At 56.8% G+C, this 24600-nt stretch overlaps 1 protein-coding gene across 1 annotated transcript in view; it reads right to left on the bottom strand.

The window, feature by feature from the left end:
* Positions 1 to 442: 442 nt before the first annotated feature.
* CDH22 (cadherin 22) overlaps positions 443 to 24600 on the bottom strand; it is a 66608-nt gene continuing 42450 nt past the window's right edge. Inside the window, exons 7-11 of the mRNA XM_049650651.1 lie at positions 21887 to 22023; positions 11060 to 11181; positions 10825 to 10942; positions 4082 to 4333; positions 443 to 1280 (exon numbers count right to left, since the gene is read on the bottom strand). Of these exons, the coding sequence (XP_049506608.1) occupies positions 709 to 1280; positions 4082 to 4333; positions 10825 to 10942; positions 11060 to 11181; positions 21887 to 22023 (1201 nt within the window). The 3' untranslated portion in view covers positions 443 to 708. The remainder of the gene's footprint in view (positions 1281 to 4081; positions 4334 to 10824; positions 10943 to 11059; positions 11182 to 21886; positions 22024 to 24600) is intronic.

Here is a 24600-nt window from a genome sequence, read left to right as displayed (position 1 = left end):
CCTCAGGACTCTTCGAGGTAGGTTCTGTTATTAGCCTCATGTGACACAGGAGGAAACTGAGGCCCAGAGAAGTGAGGTCACTTGCCCAAGGCCAGGCAGCTTGGTAAGTTAAGTGCCAGAGGCTCCACCGTTTTGGCTAGGTGTCCTTGGACAGGTCACAGCCACTTCTCTGGGTGGCCTTCTCCCTCTGTTACCTGCAGGGCCCCACCTCATGGTTTCTGTGAAAACAGATGGTCTCTGCAGTGTCCCAGCACACAGTAGGCGCTTAGTAAATGAACAGCCTTCCTTCTCTCTTAACTCCGATGGGGGAGACCCGGGAGGGGGGGGGACACCTCGGCAGCGTCCTCCCTCCTCCCTCACCTGCCAGGAGTGAGTAACCCCCTCCCTTCTCCACCCAGCAACGCGGCCCTATCCCCCCTTCTCACCCCAGAGCCACGCAGTGCCGGGTCTCGCTGCAGTTTTAATGACGTTGGTGGTAATTCCCGTATGTCTGGGCAAAAGCTGCCCCACCCCACCCCCTGGGAGGGGGGGTGGGGGGCCAGAGGGGGCGTCGGGGTGTCCGCCCCCAACGAGTCCTCCCTCCCGTCCGGCCGCCCTGGGAGGCTGGGAGAGCTGGGGAAGGGGGTGAGCAGGGGAAATGCTGGGTCCCGGGGCCCCGTCGGGCCCTCAGTGGGCCTGGAGGCGCGCCCCGACGGCAGGACGGGGGCGCTAGGAGGCCTGGGCCTCGTCGTCCGCGCGGTGGCCGGCGTAGAGCGCGGCCAGGGGCCGGAAGCGCGGGCCCCAGCTGCTGAGATAGGCGAAGTCCTGCTCGGAGCCCGACGAGCCGCTGTGCAGCGAGCTGAGCGAGGCGGCCGGCGAGTCCGCGCCCTCGAAGGCGTAGGTCTGGAAGGCGTCGTAGGGCGGCACCGACAGGTCCCCGTCCGCCAGCGCCACCTTGCGGCTGATGAAGTCCCTGAACACCGAGAAGTCCGGCTCGGGGCTCGGCGGCCCCTGCGGGAGCGAGTGGTGCTCCGAGGGCAGGCGGGCCTGCGGGGGGCTGCCCGCGCCCCCGCCGCCGCCCGGGCCCCCGCCCGCCGGGCCCCCGCCCCCGTCGCCGCCCTTGAGCTCGCCGCCGAAGTCGTAGAGGCTCCGCAGCGCCGACATGTCGTAGGCCTCGGTGTCCTGCTCGCCGCCGCCCTCGTCGTTGTATTTGATGACGTTGTCCCGCATGTCCTCGTCCTCGTCCGAGCTCAGGTGGCTCTTGTGGTGGCGCCTGAGGGTGAGGATCAGCAGCACCAGCACTGCGAGGGAGACAGAAGGGGGCGAGTGAGGGCCGAGGCCAGCCCGGGGCATTCCGGGGGACCCCCCCACCCCTCACATCCCAGTGGAGCTGGCCCAGCCTAGACACTGGTGCACATTTCCTAGATTTCTGTGCACAAAGACGTTTCTTACGGTCAGAACTGTGCTGGCTAGGTGGACAGGTAGCGAGCTACCCATCTTGAGAGGCGTGCAAATAGAGGCTAGACCACCGTGCCGCGGTGTTAAGGGATTTCATGGGTGTTGGGGGCTGGACCCAACCTCTGAAGTCTCCATCCTCAACTCTAGAGAGATACAACCTGAGACGTCTCTAGGCTCTGGGGGTGGGGTGTACAAAGGGGGCAGCTGACAGGGCAGATGGGACTGGGGGAATGAAAGATGTGTTGAACCTGAGCTCTTTTTCACCCTGGCCCTCCAGAAGGGGGAGCACCTGCTTAGCCCTTTGGGTCTCAGGTCAAGATGGTCTCCAGCAGGAGCCCTTCCCCAAGAGCTCCAGGACAGCCAGGTTGAGAGCGTTCACCTCCAAGCTCCCCTGGTGAGCCGTTCCTCCCTCTGTCGCAGGGGTTCTCAAAGCCCACTTGCTGGTCCAGCAGCATCAGTAGCTCCTTCGAACTTGCTGGAAATGTGGCTTGTCGGGTCCTGTCCTAGATCTACTGGCAGTTAGAGCCACCTCAACATACACACTCTAAACTCCCCTCCGGGACCTGGGGAGCGTTCCCCTAGCCTGGTTCCAGGCAGGCGGTCAGCCCCTTGAAGTGTGCTTGTTGGCTGAATGACTGAACAAAGAGGCGGATGGAGACGTGGTGCGTGTAATAAGGCTGAGACAATGACTTTGCTTTGTGCCCTTGACTTCCAGGACTCCACATTCTCTCCCCCACCCCCATCACCTCACCGAGCACTCATTCTGGGTCTTCTAAGCAGGTTTCTCCTCGCCTGTCTGACCCCTTAACATCATATGTCCCAGGATTCAGTCCTTGACCCGTTATCCACACCCCTGTCTGGGTGCTTTTGTACGATCTGCTGGCTTTGCATTCCACGTGGAGGCTGATACCCACCCCCCCATCTCAGGCCCCGGGCTCGGACTTACTTCTCCCCCGAAATCTAGATTGTATGCCCAATTTCCTACTGAGCAAGTCCTCTGGGTCGACCCGGAGAATTTCGAACTTAACACGTCCAAACTTGAAATAATCTTTCCCCTTCTTCAGTCTCCCCCGTCTCCGTGATGGCTACTGTAACTTTGCAGTTACCTCAGGCTTTTTGTTTCTTTTGTTCACGGATGGATTCCAGTGCCCACAATAGTTTAGCACACGGGGGGACTCACTGGATGGATAAATAAGGAGCCGATGAACCAATGAGAGAATTAAATGGGTAGGTGAGGAGGTGGATGGAGACACCCACGCTGGGTACCACGCCAGGCTCTGGATTCTTCTTGCTGTGCCTAACATCTCCCGCCGGGCCAGCTGCTAGGGCCATGGGGCCGGGTTCCCACACACGACCTAACAAGGTGGCGCGCGACAGGGAAGGGGTAGGGCCTGGGAACAGCTCCGGAGGGAGGGAAGGTGTCAGGAGAGAAGTGGGAAAGATGGATGGACGGCTTTCGGAGCGGAGGCTGGGAGCGGCGGAGGGGGATGCCCGAGAGAGCAGATGGTGGGGAGCGCGGGCAGTGGGCAACAGATGTGCCAGGCCTGATCAGCGATTCCGCCCATCACCTTTAGAGCACTGATGTGCACTTTCTTCGTTTGTGGGCAATTAGGCAGAAATTTGTTTGCACTGCCTCGGAAAATGAAACCGCTGTAAAGTGCACCCTCTGGAAAAAGGGTTTCTGAGCCATGGGCTGGGGAGGGGAGACAAGGGGGGGGGCGGCCTCCCAGCTAGGAGGGGTGGCCTCTGCAGGGAGGGGTGGGGGCTGGGGAGGAGCAGCGTGGCCGCAGGCAGGTTCTCAGGGGGTGGGCAGGGCCACGCCAGTGGCAGTGGGTGGGTAGCTGGCATCTCCCAGGGAACTGGGCCAAGCTGGTGTCTGCGATCTGGACCGCGCTCGAGTTCCTGGAGCTCTGGCTGGTCGGCGAAGTCCAGCGGCCAGAGCTGAGGGGAGGCCTTTGTGCTGCGACAGTAAAGCGGTGGCATTATGGCCACTGGGATCCCCCTTAGCTCCTGGAACTTGGCCTCTTCACTGGTGACACCAGGTGGGTTCCACTGGCTGCCCATAGGATTGCTACAGGAGGAGAGTTTGCTTCCACTAAATGTCTTTCGGATTTTGCCCCAGCTGCCCCAAGAGTTTGTCCCAACTGCGATTCGTAGCAGGTGGTGTCGTTAAAGGAGCAAGGCACACGAGGTGAGCAGGCCTGATTTCAAGTCAGAAGACCACGTACCCTTATGTAAGCCACTTAACCTCTAGGGGCCTCAGTTTCCTCATCTGAAAAACGGGGACGATAGCCAGCTAAGTGGTTGTGAGTTTCACAAGAGCCCTTTTTTCTAAAGTCCTAGGGCAATGGACATATTTTTATAAGATGCTTGGTTTTTTAAACATTTTAGGGAGAATTTGGGCTGTGTAGAGGGCGGCCAGCATGAAAGTGGTCACGGGTGGGGGTCGACACTTTCTGGAGCTGGTGGGGGGACTGCCGCGTACTTAGAAGACTTGTCACGGGAGCCTGTCATTCGGGCCACCCTTCCTTGTGGGAGGGGCAGCTGAGGCCCCGTGGGGGCGACTAGGAAGGAAACCCAGGGCCTCAGGGTGAAGGCCAGTAGGGCGGGGGGGGGGCGGGGGGGGGGCTGTGGGTGGACTCACCGACCAGGATGAGGACACAGACCAAGAGGGCAATGAGGGCGCCTGGGCTGAGGGAGGCGGCCATGACGAAGGCTGTGGTGTTGCAGGACTGGATGGTGCCGGAGCTGTCGCAGCCACAGATGCGGATGGTGAGCGTGCCCGTGCTGCTCAGGGTGGGCGGCCCGCTGTCCACCACCAGGATGGGCAGGAAGAACACATCCTGCTCCTGCCGGTTGAAGCCCATGTGCTGTGTGTGCACCGCTGCTGTGTTGTCTGCTCCGGAAGAAGGGAGGGGCGTGCGACTCGGGGTCCGGGGTCAGCCCCCCCCCGTCCCGGCCATCTCCTGATGCCACCGCGGGATTTGCCTCCCTGTGTCCCCAAGCTCCTGCCTCCCAGGTGGCCCGCGGATCCTTCCCCCCACTCCAGCTCCCCCAATTCCGCCCGAAGATCCTGTTCCCAGCCACATAGCCCCCGCTTCTGTCCTTGGCTGTCACGAGATTCTATTCCCAGCTGTCTGAAGATTCTGTTTTCAGCTATTCCAAGGTTTTGTCCCCAGCTGTGCCAAGGTCCTGTCCCCAGCTTTTCCAAGATTCTGTCCCCAGCTGGGCCAAGGTCCTGTCCCTGGCTATGTCATTTTTTTTTTTTCCCCTCATTCATCTCAACAGCCTGTTTTTGTTCCACCCCGGACACCCAGGCACCCTGACCCTGGGGCCCCGCGGTCCTTGGGTTGTGGCTTGCTGGGCCCTGACAAGTCCCGGGTCACAGAGAAGACTAGTCTTCTCCAGCATGGGCTTTGGCTGAGGGCTCTTTCTGGCTGGAGTCTAAATGGCTGAGCCTGGAGGGCTGGGACCTGGCCCCTGGGGCCTGATGAGGGGACCCTAGTGCACCAAGGTCTCCTTTCTACACGTGTGACCACAGAGGACAGCGAACTGACACCAGCCGTGGTCATTGCACCACGCCAGCCGGTTCCCGGGGATGCCAGGCAGGACGGCGGTGGCGCTCGAGCCTCCGAGCGCGGGCTCACGCGGTAGGTGGCGCCCACTTCTCCTGCCCTTCCTGCCTCCTCCGTCCCTCTCCTGTACGGGCCAGGCCATCCCTGAGCCTCCATCACCTTGATGGCCGTCAGTGCAGTGACACAGAAGCACTCAGAGCCGGGCTGGCTGCTGCCCCCGCCCTTTGCAGCCAGCCCCACACAAGGGGGCCCTGCCTTCCCGCCCAGGGCCCAGGCTTCACTCCTGCGTCCTTCTCCCTGCCCCCACAGTCTTCCCGCTAACCCCTCTGACCTCAGACTTCAGCAGTCTGGGTGCCTTCCCTGGCTTGGTGGCCCCAGTTAGCCCAATTCAGTCCCCTAGTCCTGGCCTCCCCTGATCGTGGGCACAATACAGGAGAAAAGAGCTGGCTTGTGACCTTGAGCACACCTATGAACTACAGATCCAGCTCTCACAAGATGGATCATGGGTCGAAGCTCATGGGATGAGGAGATTTCAGGAGATTCTATCTACTTTTATACATATTTTCAAGTTTCCACTAAAATGTTAAAAAATAATGCCAAGTCGATCGTTTGCCAGCTCAGGAGCTCACTAAGCTACCCTGGGCCTCGGGTTCCTCATCTGTAACCGAGGAAAATGGTAACACAGAGGTGTGAAGGGTAAATGGTGACATTCACGAATAACCCTTAGAATGGGTCCCGGCACAGAGAAATTCTCAGTAGCTGCCGGCCGCTAAGTCGTTGGTGCCCCACCCCCTGTTCCCTACGCGGCCCACGTGCCCACTCTCTGGGTGGGCCCATTCCACCTTCTTGCCTGTGCAAATTCCTCATCTGTCATGCTCCAGCTAAATGTCACCTCCTTTCCGTGGCCTCCTTTCTCTGCCTCCCTGGAAAGGAAGGATTTATGGCTTGTCCCTCCTTGCTCTGACTATGCAGGTGCCACGCACACTTCTGTTACAGGACTTGTCACGTGGCGTTAGGTTCGCGTGTGCCTGACTCTCCCCTGGCACCGAGCCAGACTCGAAGAATGACACTTGCATGACCTGCACGTTTAAGGTCACTGGTGGTCCCGGGTCAGCTCCTCAAGCTCTGCCGCGACTCCAGCCTCCCCGTCAGAGGGAGAATCACCCCCGGCTGTGAAAATATCTGCCTTCCCCAGGGGAGGAAAGGAGGCTCGAGAGCAAGACGAGGAAGAGAAAATGATGTGGGACTCCTTTGTGCTGACTGCATGCTTTTTATGCATCAAGGATTGTGTAGATGCACGAAATATATAGTGATGTTTAATCATCACAGCCACCAAGTGTTGTGACATTATTCCCATTTTATACACGTGGGAGTTGAGGCTCAGAGAGAAGTGACTTGTCTGAATTTAGTCCGTGAATTGGTGGCATAGCTATATTTTCCATTAAATCATCCATCCATCTATCCATCCATCCATCCTCCATCCATCCATCCATCCTCCATCCACCCACCCATCTATCTTCCATCCATCCATCCTTCATCCATCCATCCATCCATCCATCCTCCATCCATTCACCCATCCATCCATCCATCCATCCATCTTCCATTCATCCATCCATCCATCCTCCATCCACCCACCCATCTATCTTCCATCCATCCACCCATCCATCCATCCTCTATCCATCCATCTATCCATCCATCCATCCTCCATCCACCCACCCATCCATCTATCTTCCATCCATCCATCTTCTATCCTCCATCCATCCATCTTCCATCCATCCATCCTCCATCCATCCATCCTCCATACACCCACCCATCCATCCATCCTTCATCCATCCATCCATCCTCCATCCATCCATCTATCCATCCATCCATCTTCATCCATCCATCGATCTATCCTCCATCCATCCATCCATCTTCCATCCATCCATCCATCCATCCATCCTCCATCCATCCATCTTCCATCCTCCATCCATCCATCCATCCATCCATCCATCCATCCTCCATCCCTCCACCCATCCATCCTGCATCCACCCATCCATCCAATAAATCTTTACTGAGTAAGTACTATGTCCTAGTACCCTACTAGTCGCTGGAAGAAAACAATGGAGAGCTGAACGAGTCATAGTCCTGGATCTGAGCTCAGACCCTACTGTGAGAAACAGATGTTAATTAAATAAACTCACAATTTAGTCTACAATTACAAACCATGGTGAGTGCTAAGAGGGAAAAAGTACAGGAAGAGCACCTAACGGAGGACCTGACTTGGTCTCAGAGGTCAGAGAGATCTTCTTGGAAGAAGTGATATTATTGCTGAGCCCTGAATGATGAGTTCAAGGAGAGGGAACAGCCCATGCAAAAGCCCTGAGGTCGGAAGAAGCACAAGATGTTCAAGGAACTAAAGCAGTGCTTTGTGACTGGAGGGATGAAGGAGTGGCTAGAGTGAATCAAAGTGAGTCTGGGAGTCGGGGTGGGCAGGGCTCCTCATGGGAAGTCTTAGAGGCCAGTTGTAAGGAATTGGGGTTATTTTCTTAAAAGCAGCAGGAGGTCACTGATTGGTGGGTTTTAAGCAAAGAAGAGACTAATCCCACAGCAAATACTAATTGAGCACCCTCTGTATGCCAGGATTAGTCTAGCCCTTGAGGATACAGCATTGAACAAGATAGACATGGTCCCTGCCCTTGCTGAGCCTATGTGTGGGGCAAGGGAGTTTCTAATCTAAAACACGAGTGGATGTGGAAGATCAGTCAGGAAGACACTGTGTGTTTTAGGTGTGAGAGGATAGTGGTTGTAGAGGGACAGAGAAGTAGACAGATTTGAAAAATGAGTGCCTGGCTCTGGCTCAGCCTCAAATTCCCAAGCAAGAACAGAGGAGGGGAGAGATGTTTGTTTCTCAGGGTTGCTGTCTTTGGCCACGAAGCCATATGGTCTGAGAGCTCTGGTCCCTGCCACTCCTCGACAAAGGGGAATCCCTGGGCATCATCCCTGAACCTCCTGAGCTGCCCTCCTGGGCAGTGGCTGGCTTCACCTGGGGAAGTCGCTGGCCACCCCAGACCCTTACCCCACCCTTCCAGGCAGGATCTGCGCCCAGCACCGTATCCATCCATCTGGCCTGACATACATCAGTGTCAATCCCTGGCTGGGAAAGCAATATTTATAAATCACGTTTCCAAACTGGCTACAAATGTGTACAAAGAAACAGATGGGTTGGGGTAGCTGTTTGTCACCCAGGATATTTATATGGTGAGGAGGAGGGGGCTTGGCAGGCCGTGGGAAGGGGCTAGGGGGCTGGCGGAGGAGCCCTTCAGCGGCTGTGCTGAGCTCAACACATGGCCCGCCACCCTTCTCCTGGAGCTCACACCAGGTGGTTGCGCCGGATGGGAGCTCCTGGCGGCTCCCCATCAAAGAGAGGCAGTTGGGACAGAACTTTAGGCCCCTTGGGTTGGAAAGACTTGTGAACTTGATGAGGTTAAGCCAGGCCTATTTGTGTCTCCCGGGGCCAACTCAGGATACCACTGGAATAATGAGCAGGCAAGGCAGTACCAGTTGTTAAAATATTGAAATACTTCTAGAAAGGTTTAAATAGCTATGACTCTGAGTGTCCCACGTCCCTCCCTGCTGCCTTAGCCTTTTCCCCATGCTCACCCCCAACTTTGGCACAGTCAAGCCATTGAGGGGGTGAAGCTGGGCCCAGCAGGGGTTCTAGGGTCCCGTGCCAGGTTATTTATGGTCAGTGTCCCTTTTGATTGGTTGTGAGATATTTTTAATATGACTCTCGGAAATACAGAAGGTCTGGCTTCTGAGACCACTGAGGTCCCTTCTTTTGGAGGGAAGCATTGTAAAGGTCTCAGGGGTGATCCCAGAGATGTTCCAGGGTCAGAAAGAATCAACATGGCCTGGTCTCCTAGTCCTGGCACCCCCTCATTCCAACCACGCAGGCCTCCTGTTCCTTGAACATCCCAGGCCTGCTGCCTCCTCAGGGCCTTTGCACTTACTGTTCTGTCTACCTGGATCATTCTTTGTCCAGTTATCAGCATGACTTACTCCCTAATTTCCTTTAGATCTCCACCACTCTTGATTCCCTCAGAGAGGGCTTCCTAGACCCCTTTATTTAAGATAGCCCCTACTCGGGGCGCCTGGGTGGCTCAGTCGGTTAAGCGGCCGACTTCGGCTCAGGTCATGATCTCACGGTCCGTGAGTTCGAGCCCCGCTGTGCTGACAGCTCAGAGCCTGGAGCCTGTTTCGGATTCTGTGTCTCCCTCTCTCTGACCCTCCCCCGTTCATGCTCTGTCTCTCTCTGTCTCTCTCTGTCTCAAAAATAAATAAACGTTAAAAAAAAAAAAGTAAGATATCTCCTACTCTTACTCGGCTTTACTTTCCCCTGTTTTGGCTTTACTTTCCCCCGTTTTGTTTAACACGTTTGATTGAACACCCACTATGTGCCAGGCACTGCTCTAGGCACTCGGGGCCCAGCACTGAACAAAACAAGGTCCAGACTCTTGGGGAGATTGCATGATCCACGTTCCAGCCACTTAGCATGCTCGACATATTATTTATTTGTTTACTTTCTACCTCCCCTCACCAGAAGGTCAACTCCATGAGGGCAGGGGTTTCGTCTTGTTTGCCACTGTATTCTCAGGCCCTAGAATAGTGCCTGATACATAGGTACCGTGTTTCAATAAGCGCTCAGTAAATAATTGCTGAAAGCAGGAAATGACACGTTCTGGGTACTGACAATATACCTTGGTAGCCCTCATCTCGTTGGGACCACCTAGCCACCTTCAGCCGAGCTAAAGGGTGAGGACAGGCATTTTCAGCCCCATTTTGCAGATGACACAACGGAGGCTTAGGGAGGTGCAGACCTTGCTGGGGTTGCACCGAGAGCCCCTGGCTGAGCCTGGGCCAGGGACCTCACTCCCAGCGCACTGACAGTCCCCCTCCCGTAGCTCATTCCCCAAAGTTTCAGACTGAGGCTTCTTGAGGGATGTCTCACAGCGCGATCAGCTCAGGCTGGGCCATCACTTGCAAGGTGGTGAGTGAGCTAAAGCAGGAAGCGCGCTGGAACTGAGACAGGGGTGGCTTGGAATCCCAGCCCACCACTGACTGACTCCCTGCATGGCCCTGGGTGGGTCCCCTTCTCTTAAATGTTTATTAGAGACAGAGAGAGAGAGAGCACGGACGCGTAAGCGGGGGAGGGGCCGAGAGAGAGGGAGCAGATCTGAAGCGGGCTCCATGGTGACAGCAGAGCCCATCGTGGGGCTAGAACTCACGAACGACTAGGTCACGACCGGAGCCCAAGCCGGATGCTTAACCGACTGAGCCACCCCGGCCCCTTTCCTCTTAGAGTCTCCGTTTTATCACAGGGGGCAAAATAGGAGGAGGGGTAAGAAAACCACCTCCCACTTCCCAGGACGGCCGTGGGGAGGCAAAGAGAAACATGAGTGGGACACAGAGCTTTTTAAACTGAAGGGTGGGAGTGTGTGCACGTGGGCTATTTCAATCTTCACTCAGACCCGGGGCTCTTTCCATCCAGGACTCTGGCCAACCCACTCCTCATCTGTTCCTTTTCTGTATCTTTCCATTCTCTTCTCTTGGGGTGCCCCGTCTCCACTCTGCCAACTCACCCCCAGCTTGTGCTCCAGGGTTTGGCCAGTGGGCTGGCTAACAGCTCCGGCCTGGCCCAGATTTTCTGGGTGATGTTGGACCCGACGCTGGTCCTATGCGTGCCCCAGCCTCTCCCCCTGTAATATGGGAAGGGGAGGCTAGGCCCCTCCCTCCACGCCTCCTAGGATTTGGTGGTTCAGAGGTGACTCACCTTGGATGTCAAGCAGGGAGAAGTGAGGGTTGCTGGGTGCTTCAGGCACCAGGCGGAAATAGAAGCGATGCCCGCCCTGAGGCTCGTCTCTGTCCACCACGCTGATGGTCTGGATAAGCTGAAGGGTGAGGACAGGGCAGGGAGCTGAGGCGAGGCTGAGCCCACTCTGGACCTGGATAGAGGGTGTCCCGGCCAGTCCTGGCAACAGGCCCCCGGCCCCAGCCCCTCAGTGTACCTGTCCTGGCTTGGCATCCTCGCACACCGCTGCCTCGTAGGGGGTGGCCAGCTCTGGGGGATTGTCGTTCACATCCAGGATTCGGATCCTTAGGGATGCCCGGGAGAGCTGGGCATGATTGTCTGCAGCGAGATCACAGGAGCAGGGTGAGAGGCATCCAGTGCGAGATCTAGACAAGCCCCCATCTGCTGCTAGGACCAGACTAGGCAGTGGGGTCATGCTGAGAGATCTGTGGGTTGATCAAGCAGGCAGGAGGATCAGGACTGAGGACGTCTGGCATGAGTGGGTCACCAGCACTGTTGCCGTCACCATCCATCACCACCCACTAGGTCATCGGTGTAATCATCACTGTCACAGTCACTGTCAATGTCACCGTCACCACCATTGCCTTTGGCATTGGCACCCCTGGTATCATATCATGTATCATGGCAACCTCCGCCACCGTAACCCCCAGTGCCGCCCCATCACCGTCGTCAACACCATCGCTGTCACCCATTACCAGCGCCATTGTTACTGCCATTACTCCCACCGTAAAGACCCATATCACCGTCATATCACCACCCCTACTCCCACCCCCAGCAAAACTGTCACCGCCGTTGCCATCAGCCAACATCCTACGTTCAACATCCCATCACCATCGAGCGCACAGAATGCGCCTGGAGTATCCACATCCATTATTTCAGGTACCCTGGCGGAAATCCTGGGCTTTGGTTCAATGTAGATCCCCGCTTGGCAGAAGAGAAACTAAAGCACGAGAAACATGAAAGAAATGGGCCTCTGGCACCTGGACTCCCAAACCTCTGCCCTTTCGAGAGCTGATCCTGAAAGGGCAAGACAAGGCCACTGGGTGTGAGTCTTGGCCGGGGCCCTCAGCAAAACCATGACCTCCCCACGCTTCTACCTGTGATGTCTTTGAGGTCAAGGTCCCTGTTGTATTAATCCCTGGGCCCCCGGCATTGTGGGATACGGCCCGGAGTAGGTTCTAATACATCTGTTGGACGAATGAATGAAGTCTGGGAGGACTTTCACGGAAAGAGGCTTGAATTCCTGGCGTGGCTCTGTCTTTGACCCAGTGTCTGATCTTGGGTAAGACCTTTCCCTCCCCGACATCACTTTCCACATGTGGACAATGAACGGAGAGCATAGTGATTCAGAGCAAGGTCTTCAAGACAAGGTGTTCCGATCTCAACTCCGCCACTTAGTAGCTGTGTGATTTGTGGCAGGTCGCTCGACCTCTCTGTGCCTCCACTTTCTCACCAGCAAAAAGGGGCTCCTAGTAATGGGTTGGTTAAGAGGACAGATTGAGTTAGTATCTGCAAAGCACTTAAAAGTGCGTATGTAACACATAGCAAGTGCTATATGAGGGTTTGTTAAATAAACAGACATCCTTCAAGGGTCCTTTCAGCAACGACATCAAGTGATTCAAGGATACCTCATCCCAGCCTGTCCTCTCTGAGCAGCACCCTGCGTGTTGGCTTTTTCTGCCCCTTGCCCCTCAAACCTCTTGGGTGCTCGTTGGAGCCCTGCTCTCAGCTCTCTTAGTCATGAGTTCGTTACTGACAAGCTTTACCAGCCAGCGACCTCGAGGGCTAGGAGAGGAAGCCACCCCTTTCAAGCAGTGACCTGATGGCTGGGTCTCTGGCCGGGAGCTATTTTGGGGGGGAGCCTGGAAGCTGCCAGGCAGCCAGGAACCCCATGAGTTCTGGCGGGGAGTGAGGTTGATCAGCTGCCTCTTTTCACTGAACTCAGGGGCCACCGCAAAGAGAAATGGGATTGGGAGGCAGTTGCAGCCATCTCCCGGGGGTCAGGGAAAGGAGGGGGGCGAGGCCTTAATTAACTCAGACCCCGACCCCTCTCTGGAGCTCCCCGTAGCCAGGGGCACCTTATCTTCTCAGCTCACCCAGACCTGCTGCTTCAGTGATTAGAGGGGGCTTTTCTGGGGGCGGGAGATTGGAGTCGTGACTGGGAATGCCCGGCAAGCCGTTATTTTTAAGAGCGTGCTGCCGGAGAACTTAAACAGACAGAAGGTGGGTGCATTTGGGAGGAGAGGAGGTGGGGAGGGTGAGGCCCGCTGCCAGGACCAGGCACCTCTCTCCCCGCTGAGGCAGAGGGAAGGGGTGATGGAGCCTATGCGCCATGCAGAAGGGGGACCCCAGAGCGGGGCGAGCTTCTCCGCGGCAGACCCGCTGGGGGGGGGGGGGGGGGGGCTGGGTCCACTGCTGGCGAGACCCGCATTGTTGCACCATTCCTTTGGGATCTGCTGGGCCTCTTCTGGCTCTTCCCCCCACCCTTTTTCCCCCATCTCTAGCTTTATTGAGACAGAATTGACATATGGCCTTGTGTAAGTTTAAGATGTGACGATTTGAGACACGTGTATCTCGTGAAACGTGTCCCATAACCAGGTTAGTTAACCCATCCCTCACCTCACATAATTACCTTTTTGTTGTTGTCCTACCTTAAAATGTCACAGGTCACCACTTGGGGAAGGCCTGAACCCTTTGGCATAGCTGAGGGTCCGGGATCTCAGAGGCGGGGCAGCTGAGTGAGCGGGGAAGGGGGTGCCTCTAGGTTGCCAAATTTGCCACCTGCAGAGCTTATCCCGGGGCCCCCTGAGTTTGGGGCTGGCCTGGCACCCCCAGAGCTTGTGGGCCAGCCCTCCGTCGGTCTCCGGTGCCCATGACATCACGGCGGCCTCCAGCCTGGCTGCACATTTAGAATCGCCTGGGAAAGCCTTGAGAAAGCACTTATGCCCAAGGCTTAAGGTTTTTTAACAGCTCCAGGAGTCTAATGTGTGCCAAAGGTTGCCAGCCATGGCCCCGAGTGACTGGCAGGTGGGGGGAGTCCCACCTGACGTCTTACTTCTGGTGGGCTTCCTCCAAACCCCTCCTGATCAACATCGTTTGTGATAATTGCTAATAATGAATTCGTAATGTTACCCATGTAAATGTTTCTGGGAAAAAAACAAAGACTCCATCAGTTAATGGACCTTCACCGCTGTGCGGGACGTTCCAGTTTATAACAAACTTTCGTATCTGTGACCTCATTTGACCTCAAAACAACCTGTAAAAGAGGTCTGGCTAAACCCATTTTGTAGAGGAGAAAACTGAGGGCCAGGACTTTGCCCAGAGCCCCAGGCGAGTCCGTGCAGAGCTGGGTTGGGACCTGGGTCTCCTGCCTCTCAGGCCAGTGCTTGGTCTAGACACAAGGCCGGCAGACTCTCCTGCAGCCTGGATGTGTGGCCCTCCGGCGACAGCTACTGCTCGGACCCAGGCCCAAGCCGACCTTCCCCAACACCCAGCAGCAGGTGCCCTGGGTGCCCCATGGGCCTCAACCCCCTTCTTGGCATCTATGTTCAGCTGACTGACATGCAAATTAGTTTAATTATTTCTTCTTCTAAAATAAATTATATTTTGCAGTAGCTGCAATATGTTGTGTCAGGCAAAATTGCATTCAATATTTTTAAACTAATTGATGCAGCCTTGAGGAAGGCTGATTGACAGCCCGGAGCTGAGCAGGCCTGCAGCCTTAACAGATTCGTAAATGAAAATTAAACGTGCTTCGGCCTGGTGCTTCCTCTCCGAGCTAGCTCACTAAGAATCCGAGAAGGTGGCAGGTGAAGCCCTGGGGGCCTGCGCGGCTGAGGAGGCTGGACAGTTCAGTGGGTGGTGCCTCAGGAAGAGACTGGACTCGGGGCAGGAGAACTGCTGTACCACGTGGGCAGGTCTCCTTCCTTCTCTGGGCCTCAGAGCCCCTGACGTATAATGGACAGGGGATTGGACTGAGCGGTTTGGAGCTGAGACTTCTGGGTTTTGCTGACAATTATGAATTGAGTGCCTCCTTTGCGCCAAGGACTTAATGGTGAACGAGACCAACACCGTCTGTCAGTCTGGTGGCGGGGATAGACATCACTCCAGACTCTGATAAGAGCTAAGAGAGAAAGGTTTGGGAGCGGGGTGGGTGCAGGGACGTTTTCCCTGAAGTAAGTGACCTTTGGGCTGAGATCCAGCGAGGAAGTAATCAGGTGAGGGGGATGGGAGGGAAAGGGAACGGCATCTCCCCGAGGGGAAGGGCGGGCTGCAGATAATGAGGTCCTGGATCCCCTCCAAGGAAGACCCCAGCCCCTGGCAGGTACTTACCTGGTATCCGAACCAAACTGGGCTTGGAGGGCTGGGGGCCACTGGGAAGGGAAGAGGAGCTGGGAGCTGGCCTGGTAACTGTTAGGGGCACCCCTAGGAACGTGAGCCTGCCCGGAAAGACATCAGCAAACACCTACGGAGCATGCGCTGTGGGCCAGGGTCTGTGCTGCCCCATTTCATCCTGTCAACCGTTGTGGGAGGTAGAGACTAGCATTATTGGCGTTTTACTGATGAGGAACCCATTCAGAGAGGTCTCCTAGGGAAAAACCGATCAATCTGGGATCGAACCTGGGTCTGGCTCCAAAGGGGGAGCCTCCAGTCACCAGGCGGTACTGCCTTTCTTGCCGTCTTTAGCTGTCAGAGTCCTACTCGCCTCAAAGTCCTGAACGAATGTCTCTGCCTCCTCCTGGAAGCTCTCCCTGACTGCCTCAGTCCTGGGCCATCAGAATATACACCCAAGTCCTACATGCTCGCAGGCCGCACGCAATCTTGCCGCCATCATCTCCCTGGCTTTGTCCCTCACTCACCCCTCTTTGGCTCTGCCCCAACTTCGATCCCTCAGTTCTTTGCCCAGATGCCTTTTCAGAGAGACCTCTCCCGATGACCGTATTTAAATACGCCCCTTGCCACCCCACCAGACACTCCCTTCCCTGCTTTCTCTCCATAACGCTTACCCAACACCCCCTCTGTTTTGCCTTACTCGAACTTGCTCATCACCGATCTCCCGCACCGGAAAGTAAGCAGAATTTCTGTTTTGTTTACCGTGATGTGCATGGCACATAGTAGGTGCTTAGTAAAGATTGTCGAAGGAATGGATTTCACTGTCTATGGCATCCCTGACTATGCTGGGATGCTGGGGAGGCCACAGGGAGAGACCAAGCCCTCTTCGGATGGACGGACCCTGTGGGGGCTGCACCCCCTCCAAGGTCTCTCCGTCTGGGAACCAGTCAGCCCGTGTGACCCTGTTCCTGCCTCTCTCTTTGGACTAAGGTTTTCTCATCAGTAAAACAAATAGGAGCTGCACTCTGAAGTTCTTGGCTGCCACAGAGAGAGTGAGAAGTCAGGGCGAGGAGGGAGGGACTGGCGGGGAGAGGGTGGGGGGAGGGGCGGGGGAGGGGAGGGAGAGAGGTTGGGGGGCAGCTCAAAGGCACCTCCTTCCCACTCACTTGCGGTGGGGGGTGGGCAGCAGAGCCGGACCCTCTTCTCCAGTCCCCCCCCCCCCTCCAGCCCCTCCCTCTCCCGAGAGAATTAAATTGCATCCAAACACCAGGCTCTGATTAGAGCTGGCCAGCTGGGCAGGAAGATTTATCATCCCAATTACCCGCTGGCCAAGACAAGCGTGCAGACCGGTGAGGGGGCTGGGTGAGCAAGTGGGGGCGCTCCAGGGGAGGGGAGTCAGGGCTGTCGAAAGCGGAGTCCTTACACCCCTGCCCTGTCCCAACTCCCCTGTAGTGGGACCACCAGGTTTAGGCACCCTTCCCCGTCTCTCTCGTCTCTCTCGGGACTTTGAGATCTCTTTGGCTTCCTCCTCTGGAGGCTTTGACTTTGTTGGGGGGAGGGATGTGTAGTCCTCCAAAGGGTGAGGGGGGACTTCGGGGTGAAACAGGAACCCTGGAATGGGCTGGGTGGGAGAGAGTTTTCCTTCCTAGGGCTGAACGGGTCCTGGAGACTCCACGGACATCACGAACCCTTTATTCCAGGCGTCATCTGTTAGGTACTCAGATGGCACAGGATTCTGGGAGGCACCCATGGCGCGAGGAACCCAGGCCTGGTTTACATACCTCTGGTGATGGGGAGTTCAGTGCCTTTCAAAGCAGCCCCTTCCATGCAGGGTTGTGCCAAGCCTCTTGCCCAGACTCTGCTCCCCTGGCGCCTCTTCCTGACCGTCCTAGCCCTGCCCTCACACCCCCGGTTCGTGCCTAAGCCTGAGTCTTCACAACGGCCTCCCCTCTGTTTTCCTGCTCCAGGCCAGCCCCCTCCTGTTCAGCCATGAGCCCAAGCGAACGTTGGGACCGCTCATCTGACCATATCAGTCTTCTGCTCAAAGACCTGCATTGGTTCCCCATTGTCTCCAGGAGATGTCTGGCTCCGCACAGGACATCCAAGGCCCTTCCTGTAGAGGACCAGTGAGTTTCTGCATGCTTGCCTCAGCGGCCTGCTGCAGCCGGCCCCCAGCCCCGGCCCCTGGCCACGCTCCGTCTCCCTGTTCTCAGAATGGCCAGTGGACTGCCCAGCTTCTAGGTCTTTCTGCCTGGAGCCTCCAAACCCTCTTTCCTCAGCCCTTTAGACCCAACTCACATGTGCCCTCTTCTAGGAAAGGCTTTTTGCCTTCTTCCCCTCCGGGTGGGCAAGTCCCTTCGTGTTCCTCCTGAGTGCCCACTGTCCCCTTACTTCCACTTTGTGTTCTAGCTGACTGTTGGCGTGTCTAGCCCCTGCCCCACCCCCCCTCCGTGAGCTCGGAAGGCAGTGGCCAAGCCTTGTTTACCACCAGGTCCCAGCACCCAGCCCAGGATGGGTGGTGGCCAGAGGCCCTCAGAAAACACTGGCCCAGGGTAGACGTGGGGGAGGGGCGTGTCCTTGTGGCACCGTCTCACTCCTCTGCAAGCCCTCACCCCCATCCCTGCTCCTTCCTCCAGCCTCCTCAGATCCCCCTTCTGTTGTCCTCCTAAGGAGCACTGGACTGGGAGTCATAAGGCCTTACTGGTGGACTTGAATAAGTTGCTTCCCTTCCTTGGGTTCAGTCTCCCCAGCTATGAAGCGGGGGCGGGTGGCGACTGCAGTCCATCATCTCTGACATTCCTTCTGCCCTCCGATTCTTTCTCTGGCTACAAATAGCACGTACTGTGCGTTGGGAACCATGCTAGGCACTTTGCATGCACAGATTAAAATGTACACGACATGTTCGACATGATGTCTGGCATACCGTTAAGCGTCAAATAAGTGGAAGCGGCTATTATCGTAAAGACATTGTAAAGTTACTATGTTTGCAGCCATCTAACAACAGTGCCACTTTACAGATGAGAAAACTAAGGCAATGAGCGGGGGGGGGGGACTGACCTGTCCAAACTCACCCAGCAACTGGCAGAGTTCTTGCCTGCCACGCTCCCTGTTTTCCTAACTGGGCGGGTCAGCCCATTCATCCGTCCATTTGGTAAATATTTACACACGCCTACTAAGTGCCAGCCCTGCATGAACGGGGCAGATGCAGATGAGACCCTGCCCTCATGGAGGGTACCGCTTCCTGGGGAAAAGAGATTAGCTGCACACGTAAATGCAGATGTAAATCATAACGCGAGCTCCGTGGTGTGACGGAAAAACCAGGGTGCTGTAAGACGTACTCGGCCTGGGGTGACCCAGATGGGAAAGCTTCTTGCTAATCTGGTTAACTCTTTGCTGTTCCTGGCAGCTAGTGACCACCCCCTCCAGACCAGCGTAGGGCCAGAGGATGCTGGGGGAGGGGGCCGGATGCAGCCCCTGGCACCCCCATCCCTGGCACTGGCTTTCCAAGTCCACACCCCCGTCTCTTTGAAGACTGTCCCTTTACAACTGCCCTTTCCACCGAAGGATTCAGACACAAATTGTACTTTAAATTCAATATTGGTCATTAATATTTCATGATTACAAAACGTTAAAGATAATGTCAGTGGAAGCAGCGTCTGCATGGGCAGAATGGATGACTCAGAAGTTCGGGGAGAGGGGAGCCGGCATACTAAGTGGCTTGGGAGTCTTTGAGGTAATCCAGTATGACAGTGGCAGTGGCTCCTGACCGAGTGCAACGTTCTCCAAGGGGGCTCACCAAGCTCCGCCACTGTGTATAAATATTTCCCCTCTGATTCTTGTCGCCTCGTGTTTGTTTCGCCCGAGCAAGTGGGGCCACTGTGACCCTGCCAGCATCCTCGGTTTCTGAGCAAGTCGAATGGATGCTTCCGCAGGGGGGCATGGGCGGGCAGACCCACTGGCATTGCACTTGGCTGGCTGCTGGGAGGCAGGAGGGCTGGGGTGGAGCCCTGGCGCCGCACGGATTTGCTCTGTGACCATGGTGCCATCACTGTTCCTCCCTGAGCCTTTATTTCCTCATCTGTAAAGTGGGGATAATCATTTTGCCCTTGTCTCACACCCATGGTGAGAAGCTGGAGTGGGTGGGTTATTTGTGACACTCTCGGATGTGTGCCTGGCACCAAAGAAACGCGACTCGAGGGGCATCTGGGGGCGAGCCGGGCTTTGGGGTCAGATAGGCTGGGGCTGGGAATGTGGACGAACGACCTCACCTCCCATCCACACGTTGGGGATAAGGGCAGAGCCGACACCTCTCAGGTGGGAACATTCAGCGAAGGCAACACTGTAAAATGCCTTGTGCCGGGTTGGTGCTTAAGTCAAGTGCACAGAGTCAGGATCAATACATACCACTAATCGAGCACTTATTAAGTACTAGGCTAAGTTCTTTCCATGCGTGATCCTACCGAATCTTCCCCCCAGCTCTGTGAAGTGGGAGCCATTCATTTTCCCATTGATTAATACCTGGTGAAGGTTGGGCAGGGGTTGTTGATTGCAGCTCAGAGGGGGAGGATGTCTAGCCCAGTAATCAGTCTTCTCCCTTCCGAGCCTCATCTACCCCATGCTCAGCTGCTAGGGACAGGTGGGTGGGGGAGAGGGGTGGGGCTGGCTGCAGAGAGTACCAGGAAAAGGGAGCCCACGTGGCAATGGTGTAGAGGGAACCAGGCAGGCTTGCTGCCCTTCCTTGGGCCAGTTTCCTCTCTGGGCCTCCATCTTCCCATCGGTAAAATGGGTGCTGATAGGTTACGGATCCTGATTCAATAAAAGTCCCCCCTAGAAAGCATCTAGCCCAGAACGTGTATTAGGTTAACGTTGTAAAATGTTTGTGGGAGGGGCCCCTCCACACTCTCCTGTGCGATGGCAGCGTTACCGACTTTGTGTGCCACTCTAGCTGCTTTCTGAAAAGAGACCCACTGGCTTCACCCAAGAGTGGGGTATCAGGCAGTGTGACAGGCTAGCGGGGGACACGTGTTTGTGGGCAGGGAGAGGAGGCATCTCGGCCCAGCAGCCAGGCCAGTCCCCCCAGCCGCCCAGGGAGCAGGTTCAGGGAGGTAAGGGGGGGGAGCTCTCCTCCCCCCTAGTCCAGCCGCCACTTCCTCTCCAGCCACCTTTCTTATCTCCCTTTCATGCGGCGGAGGAGTGGATTCAAAGGCTCCGGAGCAGCAGGCACGGAGGTTTGAGCCAGCTTTGTATTTTCTTTTAAACTGAAGTTGAAAGAGACCAAGGGAACTTCAGCCGAGGGACTTCCTTGGCCCACGGGCCAGTGGGGCCCGCAAAGTGGGAGGGGGCCAGCAGGCGGAGGAGGAGGAAGGCTGGCAGGGGGGCTCACACGGGCCCGGAGGGGCTTGGGGCCGAAGTGTGCAGAGGCAAGCCTGAATGTCGCCCACCCACCCGAGGCTCAGAGGCTCAGAGTCTCTCTGCTGTGTCAGGGCTGCCGACAGACAGCTCTGCTGGCTCCTGTAGCCTGAGAGCTGATGGGGGGCGGGGAGGGGGGAGGCTTGGGGCTTGGGGACCAGGGCCCGGCAGCATCACTGGAGGCCTGCAAGTGCACTCTCCCCTCTCCTGGGGCTCTGTCAACCCCTGCGCTCTTAGCTCCTCACTTCCATGGCCTTACTTATCTGGACCCCATGCATAGACACCTCCCCTTTTCCCTCCCAGCCCACACTCCTGCCCGGTTGCCCACGCACACACGCCCTCTTCCAGAAACCCAGGCCAAGCACCTCAGAGTAGTCCTGGACCCCTCTCCATCTCTTACCTCCACGTCGGTCATTCTGTGGTGCCATTTTCAGCCTGTCTCCCAAAGCTGATCACAGCTCGCACCCTCCGTGGCTGATCGCCCTGGCCCAGGCCACTATCACATTTAACTTCCAGTCGAGCCCCTGCTTTCCCCCTCAGCCCTCCGTCTATTCTCGAGCAGCCACCAGAGGTATCCCGTCAGGCAATGACCCCTCCTTGGCTCAAATGGCGACACCATCCCGTGATTCCCACCTCATTTAGAGTCGAGTCCAAAGACCTTACAATGGCTGATCACTCTGCCCCTCACCAACCATGCTGGTTTCCTCGCTGTTCCTCCAACGTGCTGGGCAAACTACTACCTCAGGGCCTTTGCACTGGCTGTTCTCTGTCCTTAGAACACTCTTCCCTTAGACATGGGACTGACTCCTTCACTTCAGTGAGGTCTCTGTTGAGATGTCTCCTTCTCAGAGAGGCCTTCTTCTAAGAGCACCAACACCCTCTTCTTCCCAGTCCCTTTCCCTGGCCTTCCTTCCCGGTTTCTTACTAGCCCTTCACACATCTGACATATGTACACCCTTCCCATCAGTTTGCTGACAGTCTAGCGCTCCCCCACAAAGACAGGAGCTTTTCTGTCTTGTTCAGGGCTGTATCCCCAGCCTCTAAAACAGGCCTTCGTATGTAATGGGTGCTCAATAAATGCTCAAAGAAGGAAGCCAGCTTCAAGACCGGCTCTTCGCCTTTCAGCTTGGGATCCTTCCCAGGTCTTTGCTCCTGCCCATCAGCTTTTGCCTCCTGCAACTCAGCCATCAGCGCTGGGTTTCTCTTTGCCCCGCCTCAGCCCCGCCCCTCACTCTGCCCTCGTCCCTCCCCCACCCCATATCCGCCCCGCCCCCCGGCTCACCAGCCTCCATGGCCAGCACCGTGATGTTGTGCCAGCCCGCGGTCTCGCGGTCCAGCCCCTTGCCCGTCACGATGGCGCCCGTGTCCGCATCGATATCAAAGATCTGATCCAAATCCGAGTCACGGTCAATGGCGTACCTGAGGAAGGCAGGGAGGGGCTGATTGGAGGTGTCCTGGCATCAGGTGGAGCCCATGCCCATGTCCCCTCCAACCCACCCTAAAAGAGGGACCACCTGCCAGGGAGACCCCGGGAGCAGAGAAACTCTTTCCAACAGAGGAGCGGTGGAAAGGGATCTGGGTTTGGATCTCTGTTGCACCGGTACCTGCTGTGTGACCGCGGGCACCCTCAACCTTTCTGAGCCTCAGTTTCCTCAGCTGGGTAATGGGGCTAATAATTTGCACCCCACAGCTGTGAGGGCTGGAAGCGGGCAAAGCCCCTGGCACAGCGCTATAGCACCCACTGCGCGGGGGCGGGGCAGGCAGTCCGGGCGGGGAGGGAACAGAGGTGCAAAGAATCCTTCCGAGAATGGCGGGCAGGGATTGTTCAGAGAGTGGCAAACGGTGCCAAACGCGCAGAACGGGGAAGCAGGCAGAGCGTGGCCCCGGCCCCCCCCCCCCCCCCCCCCGCCCCCGGGCGCAGAATTCAGGGCTTGGACGTGTCCCGGGGGGGAGGGGAATTCGGAGCTGGAAAGAGGGGGTCGGCGTGGAGGCCCCAGCCCAGGGACCCGGGCTGAGCGAGTGCGGTGGCGAGGGGTCTGGGCGGCGGTGAGGGTGGGGGTGGGGGTGGGGGGGGGTGGCCGGCGGCCCCTCCCCGCCTGCGCAGCACGCGCGAGCTAATCTGCGGCTTTTCAGTTGCCGCGTGAAAAAGCCCTTTGTTCCGCCTTCTTCCCGGGCCTTTGTGCGGCGGCTCCAGGCCTGAAAGGCCCGTGTCCAACACATGTCTCGGGCGGCGGCCCAGAGAGGCCCCGCCAGCTCCGGCCGCCGCTTCCCGGCGCTGATAACGCGGGCGGGGGGCGCCGCCGGGCCGTGCGGCCCACAAAGGCCTCGAGTGCCAAGCAAGGGCGCATTGTGCGACGAGGACAAAGAAGCTCGGCAGGGCGGGGCTCAGCCTGAGCCGCCAGGCCCCTCCCACAGGGCGGAGAGGGGCCCTTTCCCCATCTCCCAGAAGGGAAACTGAGGCCCAGGAAGGTGAGGACACGAGAAACGCCCCCTGCTGGAGGCACAAAGTCCCGAGGTGAGCCTTCAGTGGGGCTTAGCTGCATTACCAAACTTTCAGGGGCCTCCGTTTCTGCATCTGTTAAATGGGAATGATGACACCCAGTGGAACTGACGGGTCTGAGACAGAGCTGGGTTTGAATCCTGGCCTACTTCCTCTACCGGTGTGACCTTGGACAAGCCACTGACCTCCTTGGCCTCTGTTTATCTGGAAAAGCGGGTGATTTATACTCACCTCACACCGGTGTGGGTTAGAGGAGCTAATTCATGGGACTGGGCATAGGTGACAGCCCTTATTCTTTGCATAGTTACTAGGATGGGGCAAAGGCAGCGAAGGCAAACTGTGTGACCAACTATAAAAGGTTATGCCTGTGGGGATAGTGGGCATTACAGCCAGGCTCCCCAGCCCCCACTAACTCTCCTTCCTGTCCCTCAGCTGCTAAACCCCCATCCTCCTTGCCCCTGACCAACCTGGGCCCTCCTGACCCGGATGAAAGTGACCTAAGATGACACTTCCTTCCACTAGACAGCACTTAATAGTTTGTAGCCTGCTTTTCCTGCAGCCAGCTCTCTGTGCGTTCCTTTACGCCCAGACATTGAGTGCCTCCTCTGTGCTACGTCCCGGGGATAAAAGGGCAAAACGAGATAGATGAGGTGACCACCTAGCATCCTGTGATGCTGATGGGATCTCCCCCGTCTTACAGAGGAAGACACTGGGGCTCAGAGAGGAAACTTGCCAAGCTTAGGACTGCCACGTACGGTTGTGCAGGCTGTGTCCTGCACAAAGGTACCAGGCTGAAGGGATGAAGCGGAGTGAAAGTCTAACCAGTCACTGTTCAGCTTGCCAAGCCACATGTCCTAGCTGAGGGAGTATCTTCTCGGAGAGGGATTTTTTTCCTTATTTATGCAAAGATGCCATGTGGGCTAGTGATGACCCTGCCTAAAATTGCACAGGGACTGTCACAGAATTGGAATTTGTACCCAAACTGGGGACTCTATACCCAGAGTTCTTTTTAGCTCGTTGAACCACCCGAAACTGCAAAGCACGGTGCCTCAGGTCCCCTCTGCCCCCAGCCTGGCCCTGACAGATGTTGGGGTCCAGAGGAGGAAGAACCAACCTCTGAGTGTCAGCTCGGCTGGAAGGAACCTCCTCTTGGTTTTACCGGTGGGAGAACAGAGTCCAGGAGAAGGCCAAGGCCTGCACAGCCTGGGGCTCCTGATCACTGGGGGGAGCCGGGTGTGAGAGCTTGTGGAAGGATGCCTACCACCTTCTTGCTTCTCCCCTTCCTGCTCAGACCTCCCTCCTGTTCTCTCTCCTCCCAGCTTCTCTCTTTTGTTCCCTCCTGGAGGGGAAGGGGGCGGCTGGAATCTAAGTGGAGGCAGCTGTTCCCAAGGCCGTGGGGCGGGCCGCAGGGACCTGCCATTAACCAGCAAAAGACTTGGGGCTGCAGGTCAGCGTGGCTGGCTGAGCCCAGGTGGTTTTGTTCCAGCTCAAGAAGC

Source organism: Panthera uncia (genome assembly GCF_023721935.1).
Source record: "Panthera uncia isolate 11264 chromosome A3 unlocalized genomic scaffold, Puncia_PCG_1.0 HiC_scaffold_11, whole genome shotgun sequence".
Taxonomy (NCBI): Eukaryota; Metazoa; Chordata; class Mammalia; order Carnivora; family Felidae; genus Panthera; species Panthera uncia.
This window is presented reverse-complemented; position numbering and strand designations above follow the sequence as displayed.